The following is a 25,678-nucleotide window of genomic DNA, read 5'->3' as shown; positions in this document are numbered from 1 at the left end:
ACCTGTGGAGCCTGTTTCCAGTCTCAAGACACTGTCCCATGATTGTATTTGGCTGTATATTGCGGTTGGATTAAGTATGTGATCTCGCATCGCGGTGGAAGGCTCCATGCTCAAATATGTCCTATAGTCAAATTCTGTAGAGATAGGTACAGCTTTGAGCGCTCAACTACAAGCAATCGCCGTTTCTGGGCCCAGACTAGCACTTGAGGTCGTGTTCAGTGTTGCTGTGGAGGCAACGCAGACCGAACGCGACATCCGAGTCTATAGTCTCAACCATCGACAAATGCGGGGTCGAGGTCACCTGGGTCGTTTGTATTGGTCCAACGATACGGTGCTGGAGTCCGAATGATGGTATCATACCCGCATCACTGGCTGGCACCCTTGTATGCCATGCGGACTGGCGAGCATATTATACGACAGTCACTTGTTGGCAGGTTGCATTGCTCTTCTGCGCCTCCGTCTTGCCTGCATTAGCTTGCCTGCACGTTGAATCACATCTGGTCTAACACCCTGGACGTGGGAAGTAAGACCCACGTGGTTCTTACTTTGTAGATGCTTAGGATTCATGGTTGATTGAAAACATAGCTATGAAATATGGAAGACTGGTGCATCTGATATGTGCTTATACCAACTTAAGAGCTAAGAGCTCAACCTTTCAGCAACAGTGAATGTAAGCCTTGGCAATGGCATGATGTTCCATTGCTCTTCCACCTCATTGCTCTCGAACAGTCGTTCATTTCCTTCCCGCAACACACGAGGAAGTTTCCACGCCAGTGCTTGATTCTTCAACCACAAGCGAATCAGGTAGCGACTGCTCTCTCCATCATCTTCGAAAGCCTCACGGGAGTGCAGCAGTCCATGATTGTTGACGAAGACAAGGTCACCTGGTTGGTTCTTCAACGTGAGTCGATGCGCCTGAGCAGTGGCTTCGAGGAGGTCAAGCGCCTCACGCTGAGCACTGGTCAGATTCGGGAACCCAGACGTCCGTGGAACATCGCCAAGACCTAACAGAGGCTCGCGAGCGTAATTCAAGATGATGTGACCACCGTGGTAGAAGAGAATAGGTCGCAACTCTCGCTCGATCAGTCCTCCTGGACTATGAAGTGCGTCAGCTTGCTTGTTTCATACTGAAATTCGCGCTAGACTTACCTATCAAATGGCCAATTAGGCTCCGCCAGGGACTCCAGTATGTCTGGTCGGGTTGCAGCAATCTCGTTGTATATCGAGACCGACGATGCTACAATATGATTTCCTCCTTTGGCGGCACAACTCTTGGTGAAGAGGCCCAAGACATTGGGGAAAGGATCTGAATGGAAGGTCTACTTTCGATCAGTACTTCGTATTGCAGGTGTTGATTGAAGGTATCTTCATACCGAAGCCCGGTTGGAAAATCTGGTGGGTCTCTCGCCCTGTGAAATAGACGAAGCTTTGGCATCACGGATGTGCATGAGCATGTTGCCTTGGTCATCCTGCTTTGCTCTCTTCTCGCCGAAATAGCTGGAAATACCCAGAAAAATCAGGATTCCATCCTCGCAGGAGTAGCGATCGAAGTCGATGCCACGGAGGGTGACAAAACCTCTGCCGCTATGCACGTCCAACGCGCCTTGTCGTAGTTTGTCCCCAAGTTTGGGAAGCAAGAAGTTTTCGGGACTTATCTCACGCCCATCTAGACCTAGACCTTCGAAGTCTTAGTATTAACTAGTCCAAATCATACTGATTGTCTCATACTCAGGAAGTTGTCAAGGGCTTGACGCAGTTCTTGGTTGTGACTCTCAGTGGCCTCGAGAGTGAAATCGGACTCAGATTGGAAACTTGAACCACTCCAAGTCAAGGCATTATTGATCGACTTGGGCCACTGTCGGACTCTACTCAACGAGTTCTTTGCTGCTGGAACATAAGGAGAAGGTTGCTGGCTTGGAGTGTTGTCCAGTATACTAGGCGCCATCGTAGAAAACGGATGGTAGATCTTGTCTAGGAATTGACGAAAAGACGCTATTGATCCTTCGAGCTTGAACTATCTTGGAGAAAAGCTACCGGTCCGGGTGGGTCCATGAAGTCGGACTTATGAAGAGTCATAACCAAGATGGTAGCTTTGAAAGGCCGGAAGCCCCTCTTCCGTCCATCAGGCTGAAATCTGCAAAGAAACGAAAGCAGAGAACCATGATCAGCGATATCGAGTCACGCGCAGAAGTCGCTATGAATATATGACCCAATACGGAAGCACCACGTTGTAAACTTCAAGTCCAGTCCCTGTAGCGAGAGACAAAAGTGCAGCATGCAATGCAGCCCGAAGTGACTGTGTGCATTTCCGTGTCACATACCCAATCATCGGACAGCACGTTATCATAAGTGCGCCTTGCGGCGCAAGGCAAAAGGTGGAAGACATTAGGCAAACCTTTGCCTTCTCCCTCTAGTCTCGATCTGAATGAAATGCGTCAGCCGGGTGAAAGTTTCACACAAGGCTATGAACAGCCAAGACTTGAACCAATCAGCAGATTAGATCTCGGAGCTGGGCGCGTTCCCACTCAAGGCTTGTGAGTCGTAGGTCGCTTCTCAGTGTGACCATTCGCCTTGCAGCAACATGTAGAAATACAATAATGGAACGATTGACTTCGGCAGCTAGAAGGGAAAACCCCACGGACTATGGTGCAAGCCTGGATTAGTGTACAAGTGTTTGCACAAGACGATATAATGTGAGAGAAGATCCAATCTCCAATATCACTCTAACCGTGCGGGGCTACAGGGCCAAATATGGGCCTAAGTGGCCAAGGCTGCGCCTCTGGTGAATGCTCTAGGGTTGATCGGACAGACCATTTCTCTTCGAACATCTGGCTCGTAAACCAGTATGGTGTTTCGTAGTTGTGGGACTGGTTGATGAGCCTCATCTCTTCCTCTGAGCCAGATGTTAGCAGATATTGCAAGATCAGTTTGGAGCAGTGAAACAGCTATGCATATTACCTTTTTGCCGAACCAGGACCCCTAACTTGGTCAGGAAGTTGACTTGCTCCTGGTCGATCTCTGCCATTTTCCGAGCAGTTTCAGTATTCCAGTCAAACTTTATCCCGAACGGTACATTGCCTCGGCATGAGACATGGAAATTGGTCAGCAGGGTCTTTGCACCGTGATGTATTGCTCGAATGTGAGACATATCGTGGTACATGTGCTGAGTCGACATCAGTAAGCCGCATCGTGATAGCCCATATGTTCTGGAACCTACTGTCATGCGTCTCTTCGCCCAGAAAACCCGTTGGAATAAGATCCCACGTTCATAGTTGTGCAGGAGTATGAATGTCACAAGGAAGATCGTATACCAATCCCTCGGCTTCCTCTTATCGACCAGATCCTGCAGTTCCTTGAGTACGGCTTTGCTGAGAGGACCAAGAATGCGGTGCATAATGATGGACGCATACTGGTAGTCGATGTATGGCGGTGGGGAAACCCAATCTGGTGAGCGAAAGGGATTTTTCAGCTCTCCGGCCCGAAGGACATCTGATCCACAACAGCGCCACTTCCCCTCAATAAAGCGGCATGCAACCCAAAGACGAAGAGTCTTGTGGACCAATGTGTTCTGAGAACGTGTTAGCTATCATAGTCGTTGATCGGAGATAAGGTTGCAACGGACTCGTGGCTTTGGTGCATTGGGATGCGCAATCCGAATAGCAGATCTGAAAACTTCCCCAAAGAGCTCGTCGTCCTCATTCAATACACTTCTCAAGTACGGAACAAGATTCTTGTCCAGGAACACGTTGAAAGCACGTGTTGTCTTGTCCGCATCAGCAATCGCCCAGGGTACGTGGTACATCGACCGACCCTTCAAGTCTACCGCGTCAGGTTCTACCGGTGGAATAAACTGGCGGACCTCGAAACGGCAAACAGGGCCCATGTCTTGAGTAATTTCCAGGATATGTAACTCACCCCTAACCCACATTCGACTTTCCTGGAGATGGAAATCGCCGTAGGTTGATCCTATCATCGGATGTTTCTGATAAAATGTATAGAACCCTACACCGGTCCTGAAAAGTTGACAGTCAGATATTCTGGAACGAATGCATCCGAGACTCGCATATCTGGGTCCAGCTTTTGTGGTCAGGCATGTGAGACAAGGGAGATGATCACCCTCAGGATTTGGTTTGCACTATCCAGGTCAGTAAAGTATAACACTACGATGAATCTGTGTTGCACGTCATCACAACATAGTGAGAGGGCGTACTTACCCGACGCCTTTGAGCCTTGCAACGTGCGCATGATGCCAGTTCCCTGGTCTTGTTGGTCTGCTTGAGCTTGTCTTCCGGATACACCTTCCTACGATGTCGCGAAATTGCGGTTGAGGAAGACTGGTCTCGAATAGTCGGTTTGTTACCACCTCGAATTGGCCTTTTGGGGGCTAACAGCGCTAATTTAGGACGTGCTTGGGCGCCATGAGTTGGCTGCGCGGTTGAGTTGATGTCGGCAGGCTGAGCGAGGTAAGTGTCATCGTAACCAGGGCGTGTAGCGTCTGTCAGAAGATAAACGCTGGGGTACTCAAGTGACGGAATGCCACCGTAACCGACGTTGGTGGTAGTCGCCACTGTCTGCACAGTCGGCACGTGTCCATGACTGGAAACAGCGAAGTTGTTGACAGGGATCGTTTCCGGTAGTTGGTTCGATGCATGTATTGACTGTTGGTTGAGATCTTCGATCGTGAATATGGGCCAGGATGACGAGAGCGTGGAGACGGGGATATCGATGGGAGCTGAAGGCCGGTCGTTTGCAGGAGGCAGCTCTTCCAGCCAGTCCGAAATTCCAAATGTCGTGTGGTAATCTGCCTGCCCTGGATCGTAGAAACGGCTGACGTCGTGACTTTGTTGCTCAGGTATCGCCCATGCATTGAAGCCCTCATCTGCTGGTCGATTCCGTTGAAGCTCTCGTTGCGGGGTGGTATGTGCAGTGGAGTTTGCACCGACTGGATCGCTGATGCTTGATCCTTGGAAAGTGAGTGACGACTGATCAGGAGTTTGACTCTTTTGTTGTCTCCAAAAAGTTAGGACTGCGCTCGGACTAAGACCAAGAATCGCTGCAGCTTGGGTAGCACGTTCGTCTTCAGTGCCATCGTCGGTATTGCTTGCCATGCGTTTGCGGCGGATGATCTCAGCAGGCGCAGTATACTGATATGTGACAGTCCTTAACAACAGCGCACTTCAAACAAGTCGACACGCGTCTCAGATACTGCACACCTCATCCATCTTAAGCAAAGGTCACACCCATGTGTTGTTGTGGTGGCTTGCGTACGATCAGAACCGATGAGTTACCCATGCTGGTGAAGGCCAATAGGTTTGTGACCGATGAAGCCCTCCGACTGCACGCGTCGAAATGAGGCGGACGAACGATGCAAGTCGCCGCTAGCACAGCCTTCTCTGCGGTGGCCTGTGCATGAATCCGATGAAGGCACGCTTGGTACTCGTCTTAACTGGGTCAGCCTTGTACGTGAACCCCGATGAGAGAATCATTGGATGAATGGACTGGTTGGCGCAGAAAATCGATGAAGACGTATTTGAATCAGCCACGTGGTCAAAGCTCCGAAAGTCGATGAGCCTTTGAGCGAATCAGCGAGTCTCATGCTTCACTCTCACATGCCTGGCTTGTGTTTCGATGCGTTTTTTATCCGCCGTACTGGCAAACAATGCTTTCTCGTCTGACGCATGGCTCTTTAGCCAATGAACATACGCAAACGTAGCGCGGGGTAGCCTGATAACGTGACAAATGCGGCACAATCTACGCCAGAATACCTTGTCATTTATCCAGTCACAGAACTGCGCCTTGCTGGTTTCATCCGCTAGGCATCGTTCAAACAGAATATAGAGGTTGCGAGATGCTCGATGTCCAGCAATAGCAGGCTGCTGGGCTGCCTGAGGTTTGCGTGCACGACTTCTTTCGTTCTGAAGCCTCAAATGTCAACCATGCCAATCCTGCGCCGCATGCGCAATCTCTTCACTATGGCCTCCGTGCGGGCTGAAGTCTTCTCTGCCTTTAAGTTCATTGAAGAGATGGATACGTACGATGGCCGTTACTCGCGCAAGCCATCGTTACTAACGCACTGTGACCAGATGGCCCTACTACCAACAAGATCCGACAGCTTACAAAAAGCACATGGAGGACTTCTACTACTTCATGGTAGATGGATACGCTCAGCCCTTTGGTTACATGCACCGCGAATTCTTGGACAACATGACATGGTCAGATGAATGGAAGGTCGAGCAAGACAGCCACTCGATCATCCTATTACCCAGCAGCTTCGAAAGCCGCACGAAAGCGATGAACGACACCTTGCGAGCCAACTTCGAAGAGAATCGCGTAGTACGGAAATGGTTCAATGAAAATTTTGCAATCACCACTCCAAGCGGCGAACACGTGCTAGACATGGACGGAGGCGGTGTTGATCTGTTTGGCGTTGTCACACAAGGAGTACATCTGACTGGCTTCACACGAACTGAGCAGGGGCTGAAGTACTGGGTTCCCCGGCGATCATACAACAAGACGACGTTCCCAGGTCTCCTCGACAATTTCGTTGCTGGAAACCTAGGTTCGATGGAACGTCCTATCGATGGCATGGTACGTGAGGTTTTCGAGGAGACAGGCATTCCAGAAGCCTACACTCGTGAACATATCATAGCTTGCGGGACTTTGACGTATCAGATGACTGTTACCAATGATGGACGTCCTGGCTGTCAGCACCATTCACAGTACGTTTACGAGATGGAGCTTTTGGAAGGTGTAGTACCACAGCGACATGATGGCGAGGTGGAAAGTTTCGAGCTCATGTCATTGAAGGAGGTTCAAGCGGCTCTGATGCGGGGAGAGTTCACGCCGAACCGGACTCTTACGTATATTGCGCATTTTATTCGTCATGGCATTGTTGACGCGGAGAACGAGGAGCGCATCGTTGAGCTATGCGCTCGCTTACACAGGAAACATGATCTGTTCATCGTGTGATTTTTGGACCTGGATGCTCGAACTGAATCTGGGAATGTAGACCAGCACCATTCAAATTTTACTGTGTTACCTCAGCTCGACATTATATGTGCAAACAAGCTCGTGACAACTGCTATCCCACTTAAGACGACTGAAGGCTGCCTCACGACTGCACCTTCGCGGCATACGATGATGCACTAAATCTTTCTGCTCAAACGAAATTCAATCGAGGTCTAAGCAAACAAGCGTCCTAGGTAGAGCATGACCGAAGGCTTCGAGCCTTGCACTCGGTTGACTGACACTGCCACGACAAAATCTCCGAAAAACCGATGAGTGTGAAATCGATGAAGGCAGAGAGCCAATCACATGCATATGGCGTCTATGTAAGCTTCTCAATAGAATTACTCACAGATATCTGGGAACTCAATGAACATGTCAACAGGCACCAGTCCTACAACAAATTTGAGCCTATGTGGGCCCAAAGTCGTACAACTGTGCAACTATACCGACCCCACCCGGTCAGAAGGTGCTCTGGTAAATTATTCAGCTTCGACCTTTGTCCGGAGAAAGGAGGGTATCAGGGCAAATGACAGGTGTGGGCTAGCGCTGAGCTCGAGAAAACCGATGAGAAATAAGAGCACTGTCAGATGGCACGTGGTCTAGTCTAACCCAATAGGACCAAACTCGATGGCATATGCCTATGCGTCCTTCCTGAGCCACGATCACTGAGCCACAACCGATGAGCTACTCAAGAGATCGTACCGGCGGATTTTGGAAACACAAACTTGCATAGTCAGCTTCATTTTTGCATATTCAGAACCTACATCCGGCGGACAGCACTCGATGAACAATACTCGATGAGCTGCCCCGGTCAACGTATCCCATTCTATGTATGCCGCTTGATGAGGCGGACTCGATGTACCTCCTTCAGTGGATTGAATCTTGGAACTTGATGACCTGAATCCGATGAATGGAACTCGATGAAGCCGTTCCAACGTTGCTGACCAGTTGGTTCGGTCTTGGACATCAATGGGAAGAACATTGCCAAAGACTTGAGGATACCGAAGTATATTTAAACTGTTAATGATTCCGCCAGAACGAAGAGCAACAAAACAGCCTCAGCATCACCCACAAACCAGACTTCGTTAGCGTTTCAAACCACCAACTGTCACTATCTTATCCAAAATTTACTCAAGATTTCACGCTCATACCGACAATATGTCGTCTCAGTCCAACAGCGCCTTGAACACTGCCTCTGAGAGGCCCTATACCTACCTCATCAGTATGAACGGTAGGTCCCACATCCCAAATGTCTCCTGTGACCACAGAACTAACAGCAGAGAACAGATTTTGGACCAGGCTCTGTCCAAGGCAACGTAAGCAGCAATGCAGCTCAAGGGCGTACTCAGGGAGTGAGTCCTCCGGTCAGGTGTCTCAATCCCTTCATCTTGCTGACGCTGTCAACCAGCATTCGGGTGGCTACAGCAGCAGCAATGGATACCTAGCCCCTGTTGAGAACAACAATAGTGCCCATTGTCAGACCTGCAATGGTACTCACAAGTAACCTGAGTCTCGGATCGATAGTTCACTTGGGTGAAAACCACACGAGAGATTTTCTAGATCGGCGTTGATGGCTTGTGACGGCGATACCGAGTTTGGCTTGCGCGTCAAGATTGAGGAAGTGGGGTGTTGGCTCCTGTCGAGGTAACAACTTTGTGAGGTGGTTCGTAGTATTGCGTTGTGAAGGACATCTGTCGCTCTCAACTTGTATCAGCAATCACTTCTCTTGAAGTTCAGTCAGTATAGGTAGGGAGCTGTCGTTACCTGGTGCTTTGAGTGCGCCACTCCTACATCACGTTGTTATTGGCTGATGTTGCATGACGTGATACCGTAGTGCTCTCGGTTAGAAACTTGCTTACCTGCTGACATGCGCTTCTGTATCAAAGCTTACAACATGATCGTCTTCTTTGCTTCAGATTAGAATTACCTTTCAACAAGAGCGCTCATACTGTTGTCTATTGATTAGGATCATGGGCTTCCAGGTAGAGCCTTTGCTCGACGCTGAGTACGAAGAGTACACTCGACTCCAGTACACTGCCTTCCGAAGCAGCGGCGGCATTTCAACCTTCATTTTTCCATCCGGGCTTCCAGCCGATGCAATGAGATCCATAGTGGAGAAAGGACAAAAGAAAATGCACGAAAAGGAGAACGCATACTACGCGAAAGTCGTAGACCAGGAGTCCAGGCAAATAGTCGCAATAGCCCATTGGAAGCTGTTCACCTCGGAAAGAACGGCGGAAGAACAGCAGGCTTTGGAGAGAACAAGAACCCCGCTCCCTGGTGTGAACTTACTTGCCTGGAGAGACTACTATGGGCATGTCCAGGACAGTCGGTGTAGACTTGGGACAAGGCCCTGCTTGACTGTCCATGTCTTCGCTACTCATCCCGCTCATCGTCGAAATGGTCATGGCGCAATGCTTCTTGAGCACATCCTCAGGCAAGCGGATGAACACTGTCTCGAGACTTACCTGGAAGCCTCAGAGCAAGGCAAGCGTCTGTATGCGAAGTATAGTTTCCAGGCAATCTATGAGAAGGAGTTCAACTTGGCGAGGTATGGGGGTTCTGGGGCAGACCGTAACACTATCATGATGCGACCGGCGCAGAGACCCAGCGATGCGACCATCGAACGAACAGCAGGGGCACCACCTCTGAACAACACCTCCACCGATGTTAGGGCCGCGGGCATTGTGTAAAGCTTTCGGATCACACTTATTCCGGCCCTTGGAGGGTGGTATCTTGCCATAGAGCGATGGTAGAACGTTGTGGTTCCTAATGGTACATCTTCAAGTCGCGATCCATCTCTTTATAGGATGGCAACAAATGTACGAATCGATTCGACACTTCGAGCCCGTTCGCCTGTAGTGTCCTAGACGCGGGACGAGTCAGTTGATGGATCTTGTGCTTGTCTTCGCCGAAGAGGTGGTTGGTGGAGGATGGTGGAGAGTCGGGACCGTTGTTGTCTGGCGTCCGTCGTTATCATTCGCTTCACCTACAAGACAGCGCTCTTGCCATCGTATATCCTACATCTATCGTACCTGGCATCAATACATATATGCAGAGTGTGGAATAGTTGAGATGATTGTGTTGATTGATCCTCTGAGCTATTGGCTGCAATCGATCGAGACTATATAGTAGAAGGGGGTAGCAGTGAAGGGCTGGGGGAAGCAAACCAAACTAACCGAATGAGCTGGACAATCACTGCAGCGGACCGCTGGCAAACACTGCAACGGTCCGTTGGCAAACACTGCGACGGACCGCTGGCGAACACAGAGTCGCCGCCAACGAGAAGGATAATGCAACCAAGCTGGCGCTTCATGTCCTCGTTCTCGACATCGTGCATGTCTTCAACCTCTCCCCATGCCTTGGTCTGCCACCTGACCTCCAAGCTCTCGGCCCACTCGTGAACGAGGCACGAGGCAATCAACACACTCTTGCTTGTCAGCACCGCACACTCAAGACCTGCGAGCTCGTAGGCAGGCAGACCTGAAAACCAGCCGCGGATGACGCCCTTAATAATCTCGGGCTAGTCGATGGGCACGATGCTGTCGGCGTCAAGGATAGGCTTAATCTGTACACCGAGCCAGACGTTGCTCGTAAGGTATGCGATGATCCCTGTTGCAACCTCGTCCTGTAGCTGGCGCAGTGTCTTGCTGTTCTGCTTCACGTCGTTGGGAACGTGCTTAGGCGCCCAGCAGAGTAGTGTGTCTGTAGACAGGTAGTGCATGCACAGCTGGACGATGGAGTCGCGGACGCGCTCGTCGTCCTTAGTCGGCGAGCTCGATGTTGATAGCGCCGGCGGCAAGGGAGGGCATGGGGATGTAATGGGTCTTGAGGGCCTGCTGTGCGCTAACGAGGAGGTCCCATTCAAGGGCGATAGCGGTGGCGAGCTGATGCTTCGACGCAGAGACGGTGAGTGTGTCCTTGTTGGGAGTGCGGACGGGGCAGTTGTCGAGGCAGACCTGGAGGCCCTTATCGCTCTCCTTGACGTTGACATCGTTCCAGAAACGCCTCTTCAGCACGCTGATGGGCTTCGCTGCGCTTGTGCGGGTGCCCTTTGCCTGCTGCTGCAGCATTTCAGCCTACCGCTGCTTCCTCGCGACTCGGTCCAATGCATCTGAGGCGGACGGCGTAGGTGTCTCTGGCGGCAGTCCAGGTACGGACGGGTGTGGGAGAGGTGTGGCACATTGTGTTGCTGATGTGTGCAGGCACTGGTAAAAGAGACGGTATGCGCGACGGGGCGCTAATAAGCGCACTGTCGCAGAAGGCTGGCCATATTGTTGGAGGGGTGAAGGTATCCACCGATTGCCATCTGTTTGCTAGCGGTCCGCTGCAGTGACTGTCCAGCTCATTTGATTAGTTCAGTTTGCTTCCCACCCTTCACTGCTATTGCCTTCTACTATATAGTCCAGCCAATAGTTCAGAGGATTAATCAACATCTCAACCCTTCCACACATATCGACTCCATGATGAGCGCTGTTGATGCTGATGGCAATTGGTTTTGTCGCATTAGGTACAGGACGATGCTTATCTAATGCAAGCTTCATCCAGAGATTGAGGGAATTACTCACCACCAAAGATGGGATGACGATGCAGTCACAGTGTAGTCGCGCTGTCACGCTACCATCTGCCGCAACTTTTCCCAGGCACTCGGTTCGCCTGGCGGATGGGGCTTCGTTCACGTCCCCCAGAATCTCCGCAGCACTCCTGCCCGATCACCCTTCAGACTGCCGACTGGAGCCTAGCCCACCCAATCTGCGCCTGTCGGAGCGTTGACTGTTTGCTGATCATGCCTCTCCGCAGCCTCTCCTGTTGTGTCAAGACTCTCTTTGGTATTGTCCATCCCATTAAGGGTCACTTTGCCTGAAAATACTTGCCATCTTGCCAATAACCTTACCCTTTCCTCTACCCTGTTCATCTCCCTATGCTCACGTGCTTTCAGCTCTTCAATCAACTCCTCTTCCATCTCATCTTTGGTCGGCTACTCGTCATTCTCCCATCCTGGTCCTTCACCCATCCTGGTCCTTCACCCATCCTGGTCCTTCACCCATCCTGGTCCTTCACCCATCCTGGTCCTTCAATCTCACGTGCTCCAGCGTCATCCTCTTGCTCTGTATCACTGATAAACAGATCAGCACCCAAGTCAGATCCACTCATCAAGTATTGATCACCAAATGCTGCTTCATTTTGTACTACTGCAGCTGGCTGATAAAATGGCTGAGAAAGTGGTTGAGTTGGCCGAGTTGACGGATGGGAGACCGCTGAGGGAGTCCTTGGGGTGGTTGAATGTTCACCCTTGATGCTGGAGTTAGTACTGATTTGGCATTGATGACGCTGCCGCTGGGCTAATAATTGCATCCAGGGCTCTCCCCTAGCTGTTTGGCAATGCTCTCATTGAATATAGGTGACCATTTCTGCATCACGGTTAGGGGTTGTTGGGGTTATAATGGAGGAGTAAAGGTGTCACGGGTATATACTGTTCAGCTCCCAATACCTGCTATCTACAGCAGTACTATACCTTTCTGGTCAGTGTTGAATAGTTGCTGGTGCAAAGTGTTGGGTCGTGGCATGCGGTGAGAGAGGGAGATGACTGCATACTCACAACACTACCATACTGCGCAACTCCGAGTCCTTGAAAGAATACCTTGAACAATATGTTTGCGGATTGGTCTTGAGACCTAATTCCTGTTCACAACAAACTTGAAGGTGGCAGACTACTATTGATTAATGTGATGTAGCTTCCTAAATAATTGCCGCTTATTCATTTTCTCAACAGCATACGAACGGTTGGGATGAAGTCTTGGCTGTCTTTCTGCTGCTGTTCCCAATCCTGTGGGAACGCCGCCAGTGCTGCAATGATACCGCAGATCATCAAAACCAGAGAGACGATCGACCACAGCACGCCCCAACATTGTGAGGAGCCACCATACCTCTTCGCAAATACACTGGCGTCGGATGAGTTTACCTTCCGGAGAATCAAGTCATCACAAATATCCCAAACACTGTAAAGACTTGACATGACGCCGATGAAGAGCTAGATCCAACGTTAGCAAACGATTCAAATCAACAACGAAAAGACTGAAGACTTACCACAACAAATCGCAACGCTTCAGCATGCTGGATAAACCAACACGCAACCAGCAGTCCTACCGCCAACAAAATCGTAATAATCGTCAACCAATCCTTCCTCGCCCACCACAGCGTCAGTAAAAAGCACACGCCAAGCACAATACTCGCAACTTTTGACGCCACGATATTGAAACCGCAGAACGTGAGCAGCGCCCCGATCAGACTCGACCCCAGATACCCAGCGGGAAGCGTAATGAACTGCTTGCCGCCGCGCATGTGCGTTACGCCACCCTCATGCGGGTCCAGACTGATCGACTCGACGCGCCCGCCAGTGCAACAGGCGGTGATCGCGTGGCCAAATTCGTGGAAGGCGATTACGAGCATCTGGGGATGTTAGTCACGTGCATCCAGCTGAGGGTGCAGTTGAAGGAAACGCACTTTGAATGGCCAAAGCACCCAGCGTATGTACGGTACATTCCAGAGGATAGCGATGATCACGATGTAGGCTATGAGCACGCCTAATGTGACGCCCTGCGTGTGGTTCACGCTCAGGCCGCGACGCTCGAAGGAGTGGAGGTGTGGCTGGACAAGCGCTGGGCCGGCTGTGATGAGGGCGCGACACGCTAGTTTGCCGAGTCCTGAAGGGGGTATTGTTGGTGGCATTTTGATGCGATGTGTGTTGTGACGCGAGAGACGGTAGGAAAGATGTTTGCAGTGGGAGCTCGAGTGGTTTTGTCGACGTTGGAATAATCTCCGAGGTTGGACTGGCTGGGGTTGCCAGCTGACGCGGTTTGCAACGTACGTGCGCCACGTTTGTTATGCTATAATGGACGTGGCTGAGCATTCTTTGCGCCGAGCATCCGAGCGAGACTTTGTCAGTTCACCACGAGAAGCATAATCCACAGATCATGAGCAGGAAGATAACAAGCTTGAATTTTTGATTGGAATAACTGCTTGAAATTTTGATTGGAATATTTACTTGAAATTCTGATTGGAATATTTGCTTGAAGTTATACTATACACGATACCTCCTAGAGATGAGACAACTGAAAGTATGAACATGTACCGCATAAGGTAAACTACACCCACGTGAAAGGGCTGGTTTCGCCCAGCAGCTTGTACATCAAGCTTAAACCACTCTATCGTCACCGATGGTCTCGCGATGCATCGACCTGTTGCGAGGAGTGCTATCGGAGTCCTTCTCATCAAGCTTCTCATCGACCGACCTAGGAACGTGTGCAGCACCTGCGCGCTCATCGAGGATGGATGGACGGCGGTGCCAGTAGGCCATGTCACGCTCGTCACGGTTGATGTAACCGGCAGGCACCCAGCTCTTGCTGCTAGACGCCTTAATGGACATGTCCATGTACATGTCATTGACGCTCTCAAGAGACAAAGACTTGGTCTCGAAAACGAAGAAGTAGACGACGGCCGCGGCAAAGAAGTTGCATCCGAAGAAGACGAAACCGAAGGCGTAGCCGATACCATCATTGGCGTAGGGCGTCAAGAAACCGATCATAAAGTTACCGAGCCAGTTGAATGCAGTTGCGAACGAGGCCTGCTTAGCACGAGTACGGAGAGGGAAGGTCTCGCCAATGACAACCCAGATGAAAGGTCCCCAGGTGGAAGCGAAAGATGCAATGAACATGCAGGCGCAAACAATCATGACGATACCAGAATCGGAGTGCTCAGTTGGTGGGCGAACGATACCGATGATGGCGAAAATAAGCAGCCAAGTCGCCTGCCAGAGACCACCGAAGACGAGAGGCATACGGCGGCCGAAACGTTCGATCATCCAGAGACCGGGAATAGTCATGGCAACGTTGACGGCACCAAGGATCAACTGGGTTTGGATAGGATCATCGATACCGGCGGACTCGAAGATGGTTGCACCGTAGTAGAAAAAGTAGTTGACACCGGTCCACTGCTGAAAGAACTGGAGCGCGCAGCCCAAGAAGGTGCGGTATACAAGACGGGGAATGCCGGAAGGTTGACCAGTAAAGAGCTCCGCCCAGGTACCCTCGCCGGCCTTGGACTGTTCTGCGATCGACTCCTGCATCTCCTTGAAATCGTCGTTGACATATTCGTCGTTAGGGTCATCCTTCTTTCCACGCAGACGGGCAAGCGATATGCGCGCTTCCTCCCAGCGACCGCGACCAGCGAGCCAACGAGGCGACTCAGGCGAAAAAAGGACACCGATACCAAGAGGAAGAGAGAATGCGATTCCAAGACCGATGACAATCCGCCAGGAAGCGTCGGTGTCCTCTCCGGGATTGGCGCGAACACCGTAGTTGATGATGTTCGAGATGAGGATACCGATGGTAATCATGAGCTGGTACGATGCGACAACTGCGCCTCGAATCTCACGAGGGCAGCACTCAGACTGAAACATGGGTACACCGATGGAGAGAACACCAACACCCAGACCAGCCACGATACGACCAACCATCAAATGGACCCAGGAGTACATAGCAGTAATTTGGATGATGTTACCAATCACGAAGACAGCAACACCAATGGACAGACTGCGTCGTCGACCAAACCAATCGGCAGTGTAAGCTCCAGCGAGTGCGCCAACAAGAGTACCAATGGACATCATGGAGACGACCAGAGATTGGATCTCAACGTCGAAAGCCATCTCGCCATTGGCGTCTCGGTACTGACCGAATCGTTCTTTGAAGTCTCTGAACAACAGCATACTGGAAATCTGACCAGTGTCGTATCCAAACAGGAAGCCTAGCATATCGTGAGCACGAAACTGATGATAGCGCCTGTGAATATACTTACCACCTATCGACGTGACAACTCCTAGCATGATGGCCTCAATGCCGACCTCTGCACCACGCAGCTTGATAGATACTTTACCGAGGCCCATGATTGCAACGGTGAGCTCGCAGCTTCTCTGAAGGTTCTGGTGCGAGTCGATCCCGTTTTCGATGAGGTTTTACCCTTGCTTCCTTCGCTGACATTAAGTATGAATGCCTTTGTTGTGCAGACCATGTGGTAATGCCCAGGTGCCCAGCTTATGCCGAGACATCGCTTTGGCGAACAACGTCATGCACGCCACTACCGTCACTCCACGAGCAGCAATAACCTTGGCTGATCTGCTGCTACAGCCAACAGCAATCTCGGAAGTTCTGTAAGGCGCATAGCGTGTCTTGACTGTGTGACACCGGGGTTGCTCCAAGAAGAAATGTTGTGGGGAAAGCAGGCGCGAACCAACAGATTCGACCAAGCCAAGCAACGAACATTCGACGTGACTGGAGAGTCCAAATCCCCCACCGGGATGGGGATTGCACGCGCCAGTCCAAATCTGCGGCTTCCTTTTGCTTGTTACCAGCATCTTGAGATCGCGTTGGCTGCAAGCCACTGATGTGATCTTCCCCGCAAACTAGTCAACTGCCAACGTGCCGCGACAGAAGACAGACCGTTGTGCCGTGCTGTTCCGTGGAGTGTCGTGTGACTGTCCTGGAGATGAGATCCCGGATCGCTGCCCGCGCTTGCATGTCTCCTTCATGATGTGGAGTGTCGGAGAGTGAGTGGGGGTTTATCGTATCCACTCTCTGTGCAAGTCTCAACATTTCCAAGCTTCTAGTGAGGCTCTGCGACGCAACTCCACATCAATCCTACTCCGGCTCTTTAATCTCGCACATGCGGCTGAAAACTGACTCGTATCAACTCCACCCTTGCGGCTCTTTGAAGAAGATCCTCGTCGAGCGACGTGCAGACGTGTGCACAACGTAGCTCGTTTTGCCTCAGATTCAGGGTGCCATACGGGGCTGTGTTCGGCCTTCATGATCCGTGCCAAGCCTCGAGAATTATCGGCTCCATTCTGGGCGGAGTCCTTATTGAGTCCGTCGATCGAGGTCAAGAAATGTCAAGAAATAACGGGGCCCCGAAGATTTCTTTCTAAAAACTTTGGAGCACACGTGGAGGGCGGAGTCGTATGGAGCAGCGAGGGGATGCGCGGAGGGCGCGGAGTCCCCAGCCTCAACACTTTCCATCATCCATGGCAGCAACCGAGAAGAAGACGGAAATCGAGTGACAACTGCAAAAGAGTGTGCGCCTACTCTATATAACTTATGCAGACCTCGCACTTTCAAATTCGAGACTCGCAGTTTCTCGCTAGCCTTGGCCTAGTCGCTGCTATGACAGAATGTAGACATGTTTGACACATGGCAAGGTATCAATTAGGGACAACGATTGCGAGTTTCACGTTTCCGAATTTATTTTTAAAATTCTTGCGAGCTTTACATTCAGTCACAGATCACGGCGCTGAAGTCCCGTCGCTTAAGATGCTTTTAGCCATGTCACGTGCTGCTCGTTGTCAAGTCCTGACGTCAATGTATCGCAGCTCGAAATGCTACGCCAGAAGCGTTCTGATTTCTCCGTCAAAACCCTATCCTGTTCAAAATTACAGACACACTTTCGAAGGAGCAATTCAAATAGCAAGGCTCTTAAGTACACCACGCAAAATGGTCAAAGACAACGATACCGTCATTGAGTACGCAGGAACCAGCTTGAAAAGCACAGAGTTTCATATTGACACAACACAGGGAGTTCAATGAACTCGTAAACATGTCCGCCAAAGAGCTTCAAGATTGGCTCGGTCAAGAAGAATCTGCCGGTGCCGGCTGGTCTAAAGACGACGGCTCTGGCGAAACCATCGGCCACGACAGCGGCCGTAAAATTGTCGCCATTCTAGAGAAGAACCCTAAGAAAGACCCCAATAAGTACGACCAAGACGACATCGACCACATGCGCAAGGTTGTTGCGTACTGCAAGAGGCATCTTGCGCAGGAGGAGAAGGCTAAGCAGGATACGAACAGCAAGAGCTATAAAAGTTTGAAGAATTGGGGTCATGATGCGCAGAAAGCTTAGATATTGTACTGGATACCTGACAGCACTGATACAAGATATCAGTAAGATCTCAAAGTAATGTCAAGATCGCTGGAATAAGCCTATCTGATGGTCACAGATTTGCACAATGTTCTGATGTGACATGTTCTCCCTATGTCTGTCAACTATTTGTTATAGACCTCAGTCCTGGAGCGAGGGTGTGTCTTCGGCATCGTCCCAGCCCGGTACTGCTTCATTCAGACTGACATCGTATCTGTTTTGGGGTTGCAGGTTTGTACAAGTTGGTGCGATGACCAATATTTGCACCTCACGCACTTACTTTAGCCAACTTTTTATAGATATCGGAAATTTCTTCACGTAACTCTCGTCTGCGTGCCCTGTTGTCGCCGATCTGTTGCTTACAGTCTTTGAAGCTCACCCGTATCACGTCTTCCAGCGCTTTGCCTGGGAAGTTCGCTGAATCAATATTTGCGTCTGTAAGAAGCTCACTTTCCTTTCCAAGAACTCCGTTAGGTCTGGAAACATTTCAGCCATGGGGATAAGACCTTGATAGTAGTGCAGCTTTGTCTTCAGACGATCCGAACCTTCCTTGAAACCTTCTGACCCGGCCTCGATCTTTTTCAACAGCGCCCTAGGGTCTTGTTGGATCGTGATATGCTTGTTATGATCTCCTTGTGATACAGGGCCTTTGTCTTGATCAAAGAAATGTCGTTTCAGTCTGCGCTTGTTGGCCTCGGCTTCAGCGGCTGCTTGGATCTTTGCCTGTTGTTCAGCTTTGTGGTTTTCATTGACCGGTTCCTTGAGCTTGTTGAGGATCGACTCTGCGACCTTTTTATACTGTACTGACACGACGCGGTTGTTGAACCATTTCTGGATTTCTGCATCTGATCTGCTAATTGTCCGTCCGGACCTCACAGGAACGATATATAAGGATGCCGAAAGACGCACCTTGTGGCTGTAGTCGGGCTCTTTCTTCCTGAAATTTCTTTCACACTGTTTGAGCTCCTCCAACGGATCCTCCGTGCTATAATGGCAACTAGTTATGCACCCACAGTCTGGACCACTATCCGGTAGACGCTCAGGATCAATTGCACGAATCTGATGTGTTTAAAGCAATGTTTTGAACATTGCAAACATTGTCAATCGCACAAAGTATTGCTTCTCCATGCATATAAGCTCGAACTATGAGCATATCTCTTTCCGCAAATATCCACCAGGGTATCCTCCGATCCGACTAGATAACTACACATCTGCATGTTACATCATCTCCCAAGCGGTAGAGATTCCATGGAATAAACACTGCTCGCATAAGCTATACATACGTAGCTAGACTAAAACGCCCGATATCGTAAATCATGCCTCCTTGAAGGTATTCGATCTAGTTGATAATGCACTAAGATCAGCGTCATGTGTTGGGGACGTAGTGATATTCTTAGTCAACGGTCTTGACTTGCTTCCTTTGTGCCTTCAAGTTCTTGGACGCATCAGACAACTCCCTCAGCAGATCCTGTCTCTTGCTCGCAAGCTCTTGGAATACCACTGCAGACTCATTGCTCTGTCGCTCGAGTAGCAAGCCCAGCAGGCGCTCTCCATCATCAGCAAACATGTCCGCGATATCGATCACAGCTGTCTCATTGTCCACGATGTGACGCATAACGCGTTTCGTGGTTCGCAGCATTTGCTCGTGGAGAGCACGCTGATGTGGCTGGAGAGCGGCTTCCCATTCGAGCTCATCTGCCCGCGATGTTGGAGGTGACGGCTCCGGCTCTGGTTCAGACTCATCAGAAAAGTCGCCTCGAACGCTCGATGAATCTGGGATGGGCGGGGAGGATCTGAAACGTAGTTCTGATGCTTTCGCCCTATATTGCTCAGGCAAATCCATCTCTTCACCAACGAGCGTTGTGTCGCCATCAAGATCAACCTGGTCTGCTGATTGAGCTGGCACTTCGGGCAACGTGTTCTCGACTGCTTCTCGTGGAGCAGAGATGATGGAGTCGTAGGCTTGCGCCCGCTTGTCCAAAGTATTTTCAGCCACACGACGACCCTTCTCTGCAGCTCCGATAAAAGCAGGTCTGGACTTCTCAGGTGTTGGCTCTCTTTGTGCGCGGTTTGACCCATTTTGCGAGGTGTGCGTGCTACGTGTGGCTTCAAATCTGAGCGCTCTCGCTTCCTCTGGGAGTGCTGCTGTAGTTGCTTTGGGTGATTCCTTCACGGTTGTTGATGGGCCCTTGAAGCCCCTGACACGTGCAGGTGAGCTTTGTATACTCTGTTGATTGCGCATGTTTGTGCGGTGCTTGGCCAGGCTCGGGCTATGCTTCTGCAATGGCTGGCTCGCAAAGCTGATTTGCAGCTCATCGACCTCGGTATCGTCGTTGGTGATCTCAGCTGGCATAGAGAACGACCCTTCCTGTACCGCATCTGGCCTGCTATCCACAGTACTCTCTCCAGTGAAACGGCGGTATAAGGTAGTCATCCTCTGGCCTTCTCGGCGTTGCTGGAACGGGTCACTCTTTGCGGTCTCCAAATCCCCTATCCACTTTTCCCTGTGAACAACGTCACGGTCGGCGTGCCCAGATATCGCTGTGGACTCGGCGTGCGGTGAGTCAGGGACTCGTTTGGTGTTACTCGAAAGAATCTCGGTATCTACTGGAGTATAATGAAGACCGAAATCCTCATCATGGATCGCCTGACTGCGTGGTGTGGACGAAGAGACGTATACAGGGAGGGTTTCAAGATCTCTACACGTCTCAATGGGTGTTTGTGGCTTAGGCGTGGTTCGGACAGGCTGAGCTCTTTGTCTGCTTGGCGTTGAGGCAGGCTGGCCTGGCTTCTTGAATGTTGGAGCAGCAGCTTTGCTAGGGCTCTTCGATTTCAACAGCCCTCCGATCAGCGAGTGGCGTGCTGATACCCCATTTTGGGTTTTCTGCTGCGCAGTCGGTTGCTTCATCGGTTCTCGAGCTTGAGATAGTTCTGTCTGTGCGCTCTCCTGCGCTTTCGCCTTCTGCTTCTTCGCTGTCGTACTGGCTGTAGTAGGTCCAGAATTGTCGCTTGGCTTCGATTGTGTCTTCTTCTTCGTCGGTCGACTGGCTTCAGCCGCATCATTTGAGCCCCTCTTTCGCTTGGTGGATTTTGGTTTCGACGTTGAAACCTCAAGAACGAAGTCTTCGTCTTCAGCGTTCACTTTGCGTCGGCCCTGTGACTTTCTGCCCGTTGCGGAAGTGACAGAACTGCGAGTGGTCGCTGTTGACTTCAGGTTGTACTCATCTTCCGATAACTCTTCGTCTTCGTCTTCGCTTGCATCAATGACCGGAGTCGTTTTCTTGGACACTTTGGCTTTCGTGATCTTGAACGGACCAGATGGCAACTGTTGAGTTCGTACGACCTTCTGCTTCGTAGCTTTTGAGATCTTTGGCAGCTTTCCCTTGCCTCTCTCTTGAGCCGCATGCTGCGTTGAGCTTTGCTCCTCCCTTAGCTGCTCCGATGAGACAGACCCGTCCAATGTACCTCCTGAGCCGGTGTCCGAACTATGATGAGCATCCTCTCGTTGTCTAGGTGGAAGAATCGTGTCGATACGGTGCACGGTTGATTGACGCTTTACGTTGGGAGAACTGCTGGATGCTGTTGGATTGACTGCCTCGGCTGTTGCAGTGGTGGCGTTAGCCAAGTTCTTGCGAGCGTCCTGAAGCCCGACATCGAACTCGTGCGCATCTTCATGGCGGAAGAACGATGTCTTGAACTCAGATGCCGTGCGATCTGATGAGTTCAGACGGTAGCTTGGTGAAGTGGACCGTAACTTCATAATCAAGTTGTGCATCTTGTGTCCGGACCGACCTTCTTGGCTTTCATGTGGAGAGTCCTGTTGCATGCAGGTCTCTTTGACGTGGCTGATCGGTATGTCGATGAAATGAAAATTGGTAAGCGTAGAGTCGGACACGACGATCGTCAGCGAGTCCCTCTCGATAAGAGCGACCGCAGATTTGCCAGTCCATTGGAACCCATCGTTGGCGGAAAGAGACATGGGATACAGCACCAGTGCGTCGGTATCCAGGTTCGTAAGCTTGAGGTTGCTGAGATCGTCCAGGTATGTCTGGAATTGGTTCATCCATTGCTCACTAGAATCTTTGGGAAAGTTCGGTGCGCTATGCATCACCTTGTCTGACTCCCATAACTCTGCGAAGTCAATGCCTGCTTCGAGCCCCTGCCGTATGATGAGACCGGCAACAATCCTGCGTTCCTCACTCTCACTGGGATCGAGAATGATAGCACCAATTCGAGACGGCCCTTGCGCGAGCTTCTTCAGACGCTGAACGACACCAACAGACGCACGCATCATGTGGACTAGCGCGATTCCAGCCCATCTTCGGCGACCGTTCGAATAGCTCTTGTTGCAAAACGCGTCGAGATATTGATGAGCAACATCCGGCAGTCCGGGTCCAGTGAATTTGCCAGCAGTGATGAGGTCGACCAATTGCAGGTGCGATGCGTTGTTGTCAGGTACTAAGAGCTGGGCGTCAAACAATTGCGAGCTCATCGCGTAGGCTGGATTAGTGCCTTAATGAGAAACAGGCAGCATTCGAGTGAACGGAATAAGTGGAAATACGGCTTGATATGGACGGAGAAGGAACTGGGAGGCGAAGAGGAATAGGCGCGCGCTCTTGTGGGAAATTGACGCCGTGGGCAAGCACAAATAGGTAAGTGGAAATTGTGAGTCGCGTCGACGCGTCGAAAGTTGAGGAAAGCGCGTTTGACGTCAGTTGAGGAAGGCGCGAAACTACCCAACGAGCCTACCCACTCACCGCAACTCACACCGCACCTATTTCGCCTGAAAATTGAGCAAACAAGACCAAACTACGCGCATAATGGAGCGAAATCTAGAAGAGTATGCACCAAGACCAGAGCCGCTTGCACGACCTACATTGTACGCCCTCGATTGCATGGTGGGCGGCTGCACCCAAGCTGCTGGGTCACAGCACAGCAAGCGCAGTGCCTGCGCTTCAGGAGTGTGTCGTCAAAGGAGCCGTAGCGACTGCATGTACCGTGACAACTGAAGAACAACCCTTTCCTACTCAGCGATGAAGATGAAGAGTTGGGAAGCTGAAAGTGCGGACGAAAGCTGTCGTGAAAGGTTCGGCTAGTGCGCTTTGACGGCTTCAGGCCTGTGCCGCCCGACAGCACTCCCCACCACACCTGCATCCCCTGATACCCTACAAGACTCTTTAATTTTGAAGCCCCTCCAAATTGTTCTGCGTAAAATGAGGAGGCACTCAGTATATCCTGGACAAAATCTGGTCCTGTGTCGGTTTTTGGCATTTCGCTGAAGCTGGACCTCGTCTCGATGGTGCATCTCCAGAAACGGCCCTCTTCGTACAGCCACCTGAGCAAGCCACAAGACGTACCTAACGGACGTACTTTACATGATCAGGCAGATACGGGCCTGATGTCGTCCCATCTTTCCGCGCTGCGGGCATTCAACCCAGCGCCGGCTCCAAGACTTCAACCTTTCAGGCGATTGATGCGATGGGTACCCAGATTGTCGGGTTCTGACTGCCGCCATATATGTGCAGCTATCTTTCCAAGGCTTGAGTGATTATTTGAAGCCTTCTGCCTGTCAGCCTTGCACCCTCTGGACGTCGTGAAAACCCCCCTAGACGTTACGATGTCTGCAAAATCGGCGAACAGTCCTGCCGCAGTGCCATCAACTGTACCAAATATCGGCCTAGCAAGGCTATATACCATCATCGCTGGCTTATGGTTTTGTCTTTTCGTCTCCGCTTTAGATAGTACCATCGTGACAACCGCACTCATCAAGATCTTGAGTGGCTTCAACGCATTGGAGCAAGCAGCATGGCTGGTCACTACCTATCTTCTGACATACAACAGTGAGTTCCACAAATCTCCACTCTTGAACACCTGATAACCATGACCAGGCTTTCTCATGATCACCGCTAAGCTCAGTGATGTGTGGGGTCTGAAAACCGTCCCACTGGCATGTGGTGCCATATTCCTCATTTTCTCCATAGCATGCGGAGCAGCTCAAACGATGACACCCCCAGAAAGCATACAACATACTGACAATCTAGGATCGTCTTCCGCGCGTTTCAAGGTATTGGAGGCTCCGGTCTTTACTCGCTCACTTTCGTATCGATCCTAAAGCTCATTGTGCTGGAGAAGATTGGCTTCTACACAGGTGTCATCAGCTCTGTGTTCACTATGTCCAACCTTCTGGGGCCGCTACTTGGTGGCATCATTGCAGATCAGACGACATGGCGGTGGATCTTCTTCATGAAGTATGTATCGACGATTCACCCTGGAGGTCGATGACTGACAATTCTATCAGTGGCCCAATTTGTGCCGTTGCGATGGTGTTGATCTTCTTCTCTATGCCCAGTCTGAAGGACGGCAAGTCAAATGCTGAGCGCATCCGCGGCGTCGATGGTATCGGTGGCATCCTCTCAGCATGTTGGCCGATACCGCTGATCTTTGCATTGCAAGAGGCTGGTGTGTCGCACCCTTGGAGCAGCTGAGTCATCATTGGTACGCTCGTGGCTGGTATCGTGTTGTTCTTCCTGTTCGGTTTCTATGAGGCCTGGGTCACATACCGAACGAAGACGGAACCCATCTTCCAATGCGCTTTTTGCACATTCCGTCGATGGCACTCATTCTGTTGTAAGTTCGCACACTCAAATCCTCCAGCAACACACACTGACAAGAGACCAGGAGCATGTTCCTCCTTGGCATGCCCTTCTACGTAATCTTCGTCCAGCTCCCCCAACGCTTCCAAACCGTGAACTTCACCACCGCCGAACGCGCAGACATCCTGCTCCTCCCCTGCACCCTTGTCTCACCCGTCGGAGCCATGGCCGCCGGCCTCACCGCAAAGAAAGTCGCAACAGAATACGTTCTCATCCTATCCGCGGCCATCGTATGCATTGGCACAGGCCTCATTGGCAGCTTACCAACCCACGCACATCTCTGGCCTGGCATCTACGGCTATGAGGTCATCGTTGGTTTGGGCTTGGCTCTCGCAAGTCCTCCGTACTTCATGTTGCTGGCGATGTCGATTGCCGAGAAGGATATCTCTGTCGGCACGGGCGCCTTGAACATGATGCGGACGCTAGGCGGTTGCGTTGCGGTGGCTATCTGCACGGCTGTGCATCGCGAGTATACTTCCGATAGACTCACTGCATACCTTTCGCCGGAGCAGATAGCCGCCGTTCAGACATCGAGTGCTGCGCTTGCGCAATTGCCGGAGACGTTGAAGAATGAAGTCGCAGGGATTTTTGGCGGGAGCTATAACCGCCAGTTCCTTATCATACTGGCGTTCACCGGTCTGAATTTGCTTGTTTAGGTGTTATTAGCAGCCGTAAGGAAGAGGTTGGGTGTCTTTGGCATGATGGCGGAGCGGAAAGAAAATGAGTTCTTCAAGGCTGTTGTGGAAAAGACAGTGGACGAAGAGAAGCTGCTAGTGGATAAGGACGAGAAGGGAACGACTGGTGTTCAAGCAGCGGAGTCTGCTAATGTGTCGGACGAGATCCTAGCTGCGCAGGTCGTGTCCGAGAAAGGAAAACCGTGAGCAAGGACATAGCATTTTAATAACAATCGAACCATGATCCTGGCCTCGTGGCTGATGCGCACGAACTGATGTGTTGTTTATCTGTCGTTGAGTGCCTCAGGCTACGTGCTAAGCACATGAACACGGGGATGATCTGGGCGAGGTAGCAGCGTCCGAGACATGTATCAGACT

General features: G+C 51.0%; 9 protein-coding genes across 9 annotated transcripts; 4 read left to right on the top strand and 5 right to left on the bottom strand.

The window, feature by feature from the left end:
- Positions 1–639: 639 nt before the first annotated feature.
- Positions 640–4,388, bottom strand: BU25DRAFT_334950 (Clavaminate synthase-like protein; the record flags this gene model as incomplete). The annotated part of the gene is made up of 8 exons (XM_033702560.1): positions 640–1,096; positions 1,150–1,319; positions 1,374–1,678; positions 1,729–1,971; positions 2,944–3,078; positions 3,214–3,568; positions 3,623–4,135; positions 4,215–4,388. Coding segments are annotated over 8 exons (2,352 nt in total), but the record flags the coding sequence as incomplete, so codon positions are not given.
- A 1,487-nt stretch (positions 4,389–5,875) lies between these two features.
- Positions 5,876–7,039, top strand: BU25DRAFT_407873 (uncharacterized protein). Its single transcript, XM_033705662.1, has 2 exons — positions 5,876–6,031; positions 6,084–7,039. Exons 1-2 carry the CDS (start codon positions 5,937–5,939, stop codon positions 6,967–6,969), a joined length of 981 nt encoding a protein of 326 aa, XP_033564772.1. The 5' UTR covers positions 5,876–5,936; the 3' UTR covers positions 6,970–7,039.
- A 1,127-nt stretch (positions 7,040–8,166) lies between these two features.
- Positions 8,167–9,701, top strand: BU25DRAFT_418953 (uncharacterized protein; the record flags this gene model as incomplete). Its single annotated transcript, XM_033707908.1, has 3 exons — positions 8,167–8,239; positions 8,296–8,360; positions 8,991–9,701. 3 exons carry the CDS (start codon positions 8,167–8,169, stop codon positions 9,699–9,701), a joined length of 849 nt encoding a protein of 282 aa, XP_033564771.1.
- A 431-nt stretch (positions 9,702–10,132) lies between these two features.
- BU25DRAFT_429042 (uncharacterized protein) lies at positions 10,133–11,473 on the bottom strand (the record flags this gene model as incomplete). The annotated part of the gene is made up of 6 exons (XM_033708537.1): positions 10,133–10,357; positions 10,388–10,516; positions 10,547–10,762; positions 10,860–11,046; positions 11,092–11,260; positions 11,461–11,473. 6 exons carry the CDS (start codon positions 11,471–11,473, stop codon positions 10,133–10,135), a joined length of 939 nt encoding a protein of 312 aa, XP_033564770.1.
- Positions 11,474–12,705: 1,232 nt separating this feature from the next.
- Positions 12,706–13,604, bottom strand: BU25DRAFT_407870 (uncharacterized protein). Its single transcript, XM_033705661.1, has 2 exons — positions 13,096–13,604; positions 12,706–13,039 (listed from the first exon to the last, which is right to left on the bottom strand). Exons 1-2 carry the CDS (start codon positions 13,456–13,458, stop codon positions 12,767–12,769), a joined length of 636 nt encoding a protein of 211 aa, XP_033564769.1. The 5' UTR covers positions 13,459–13,604; the 3' UTR covers positions 12,706–12,766.
- A 599-nt stretch (positions 13,605–14,203) lies between these two features.
- BU25DRAFT_418950 (general substrate transporter) lies at positions 14,204–15,949 on the bottom strand (the record flags this gene model as incomplete). Its single annotated transcript, XM_033707907.1, has 2 exons — positions 14,204–15,810; positions 15,862–15,949. The coding sequence occupies 2 exons, from the start codon at positions 15,947–15,949 to the stop codon at positions 14,204–14,206; spliced, it is 1,695 nt and encodes a 564-aa protein (XP_033564768.1).
- A 1,600-nt stretch (positions 15,950–17,549) lies between these two features.
- Positions 17,550–17,955, top strand: BU25DRAFT_429038 (uncharacterized protein; the record flags this gene model as incomplete). The annotated part of the gene is made up of 2 exons (XM_033708536.1): positions 17,550–17,578; positions 17,631–17,955. 2 exons carry the CDS (start codon positions 17,550–17,552, stop codon positions 17,953–17,955), a joined length of 354 nt encoding a protein of 117 aa, XP_033564767.1.
- A 211-nt stretch (positions 17,956–18,166) lies between these two features.
- On the bottom strand, positions 18,167–23,402 carry BU25DRAFT_418948 (uncharacterized protein; the record flags this gene model as incomplete). The annotated part of the gene is made up of 7 exons (XM_033707906.1): positions 18,167–18,187; positions 18,254–18,325; positions 18,424–19,032; positions 19,385–22,485; positions 22,731–22,756; positions 22,850–23,308; positions 23,344–23,402. The coding sequence occupies 7 exons, from the start codon at positions 23,400–23,402 to the stop codon at positions 18,167–18,169; spliced, it is 4,347 nt and encodes a 1,448-aa protein (XP_033564766.1).
- A 188-nt stretch (positions 23,403–23,590) lies between these two features.
- BU25DRAFT_429037 (MFS general substrate transporter) lies at positions 23,591–25,282 on the top strand (the record flags this gene model as incomplete). Its single annotated transcript, XM_033708535.1, has 6 exons — positions 23,591–23,813; positions 23,862–23,895; positions 24,015–24,221; positions 24,272–24,432; positions 24,543–24,600; positions 24,652–25,282. 6 exons carry the CDS (start codon positions 23,591–23,593, stop codon positions 25,280–25,282), a joined length of 1,314 nt encoding a protein of 437 aa, XP_033564765.1.
- Positions 25,283–25,678: the final 396 nt, after the last annotated feature.

This window comes from Macroventuria anomochaeta, assembly GCF_010093625.1.
Source record: "Macroventuria anomochaeta strain CBS 525.71 unplaced genomic scaffold BU25scaffold_6, whole genome shotgun sequence".
Classification (NCBI taxonomy): Eukaryota; Fungi; Ascomycota; class Dothideomycetes; order Pleosporales; family Didymellaceae; genus Macroventuria; species Macroventuria anomochaeta.
Note: the sequence above shows the minus strand (reverse complement) of the source record. Positions and strands in the feature narration are given on the sequence as shown.

What these genes read in the sequence shown, in the direction of transcription:
- BU25DRAFT_407873 (XM_033705662.1), top strand. Translation starts at nt 5,937, where the DNA reads ATGCCAATCCTGCGCCGCATGCGCAATCTCTTCACTATGGCCTCCGTG. An exon ending in TTCATTGAAGAGATGGATAC is followed by an intron (nt 6,032 to 6,083) that starts GTACGATGGCCG and finishes CACTGTGACCAG; the next exon opens with ATGGCCCTACTACCAACAAG.
- BU25DRAFT_407870 (XM_033705661.1), bottom strand. Translation starts at nt 13,458, where the DNA reads ATGCTCGTAATCGCCTTCCACGAATTTGGCCACGCGATCACCGCCTGT. An exon ending in AAGCGTTGCGATTTGTTGTG is followed by an intron (nt 13,040 to 13,095) that starts GTAAGTCTTCAG and finishes CGTTGGATCTAG; the next exon opens with CTCTTCATCGGCGTCATGTC.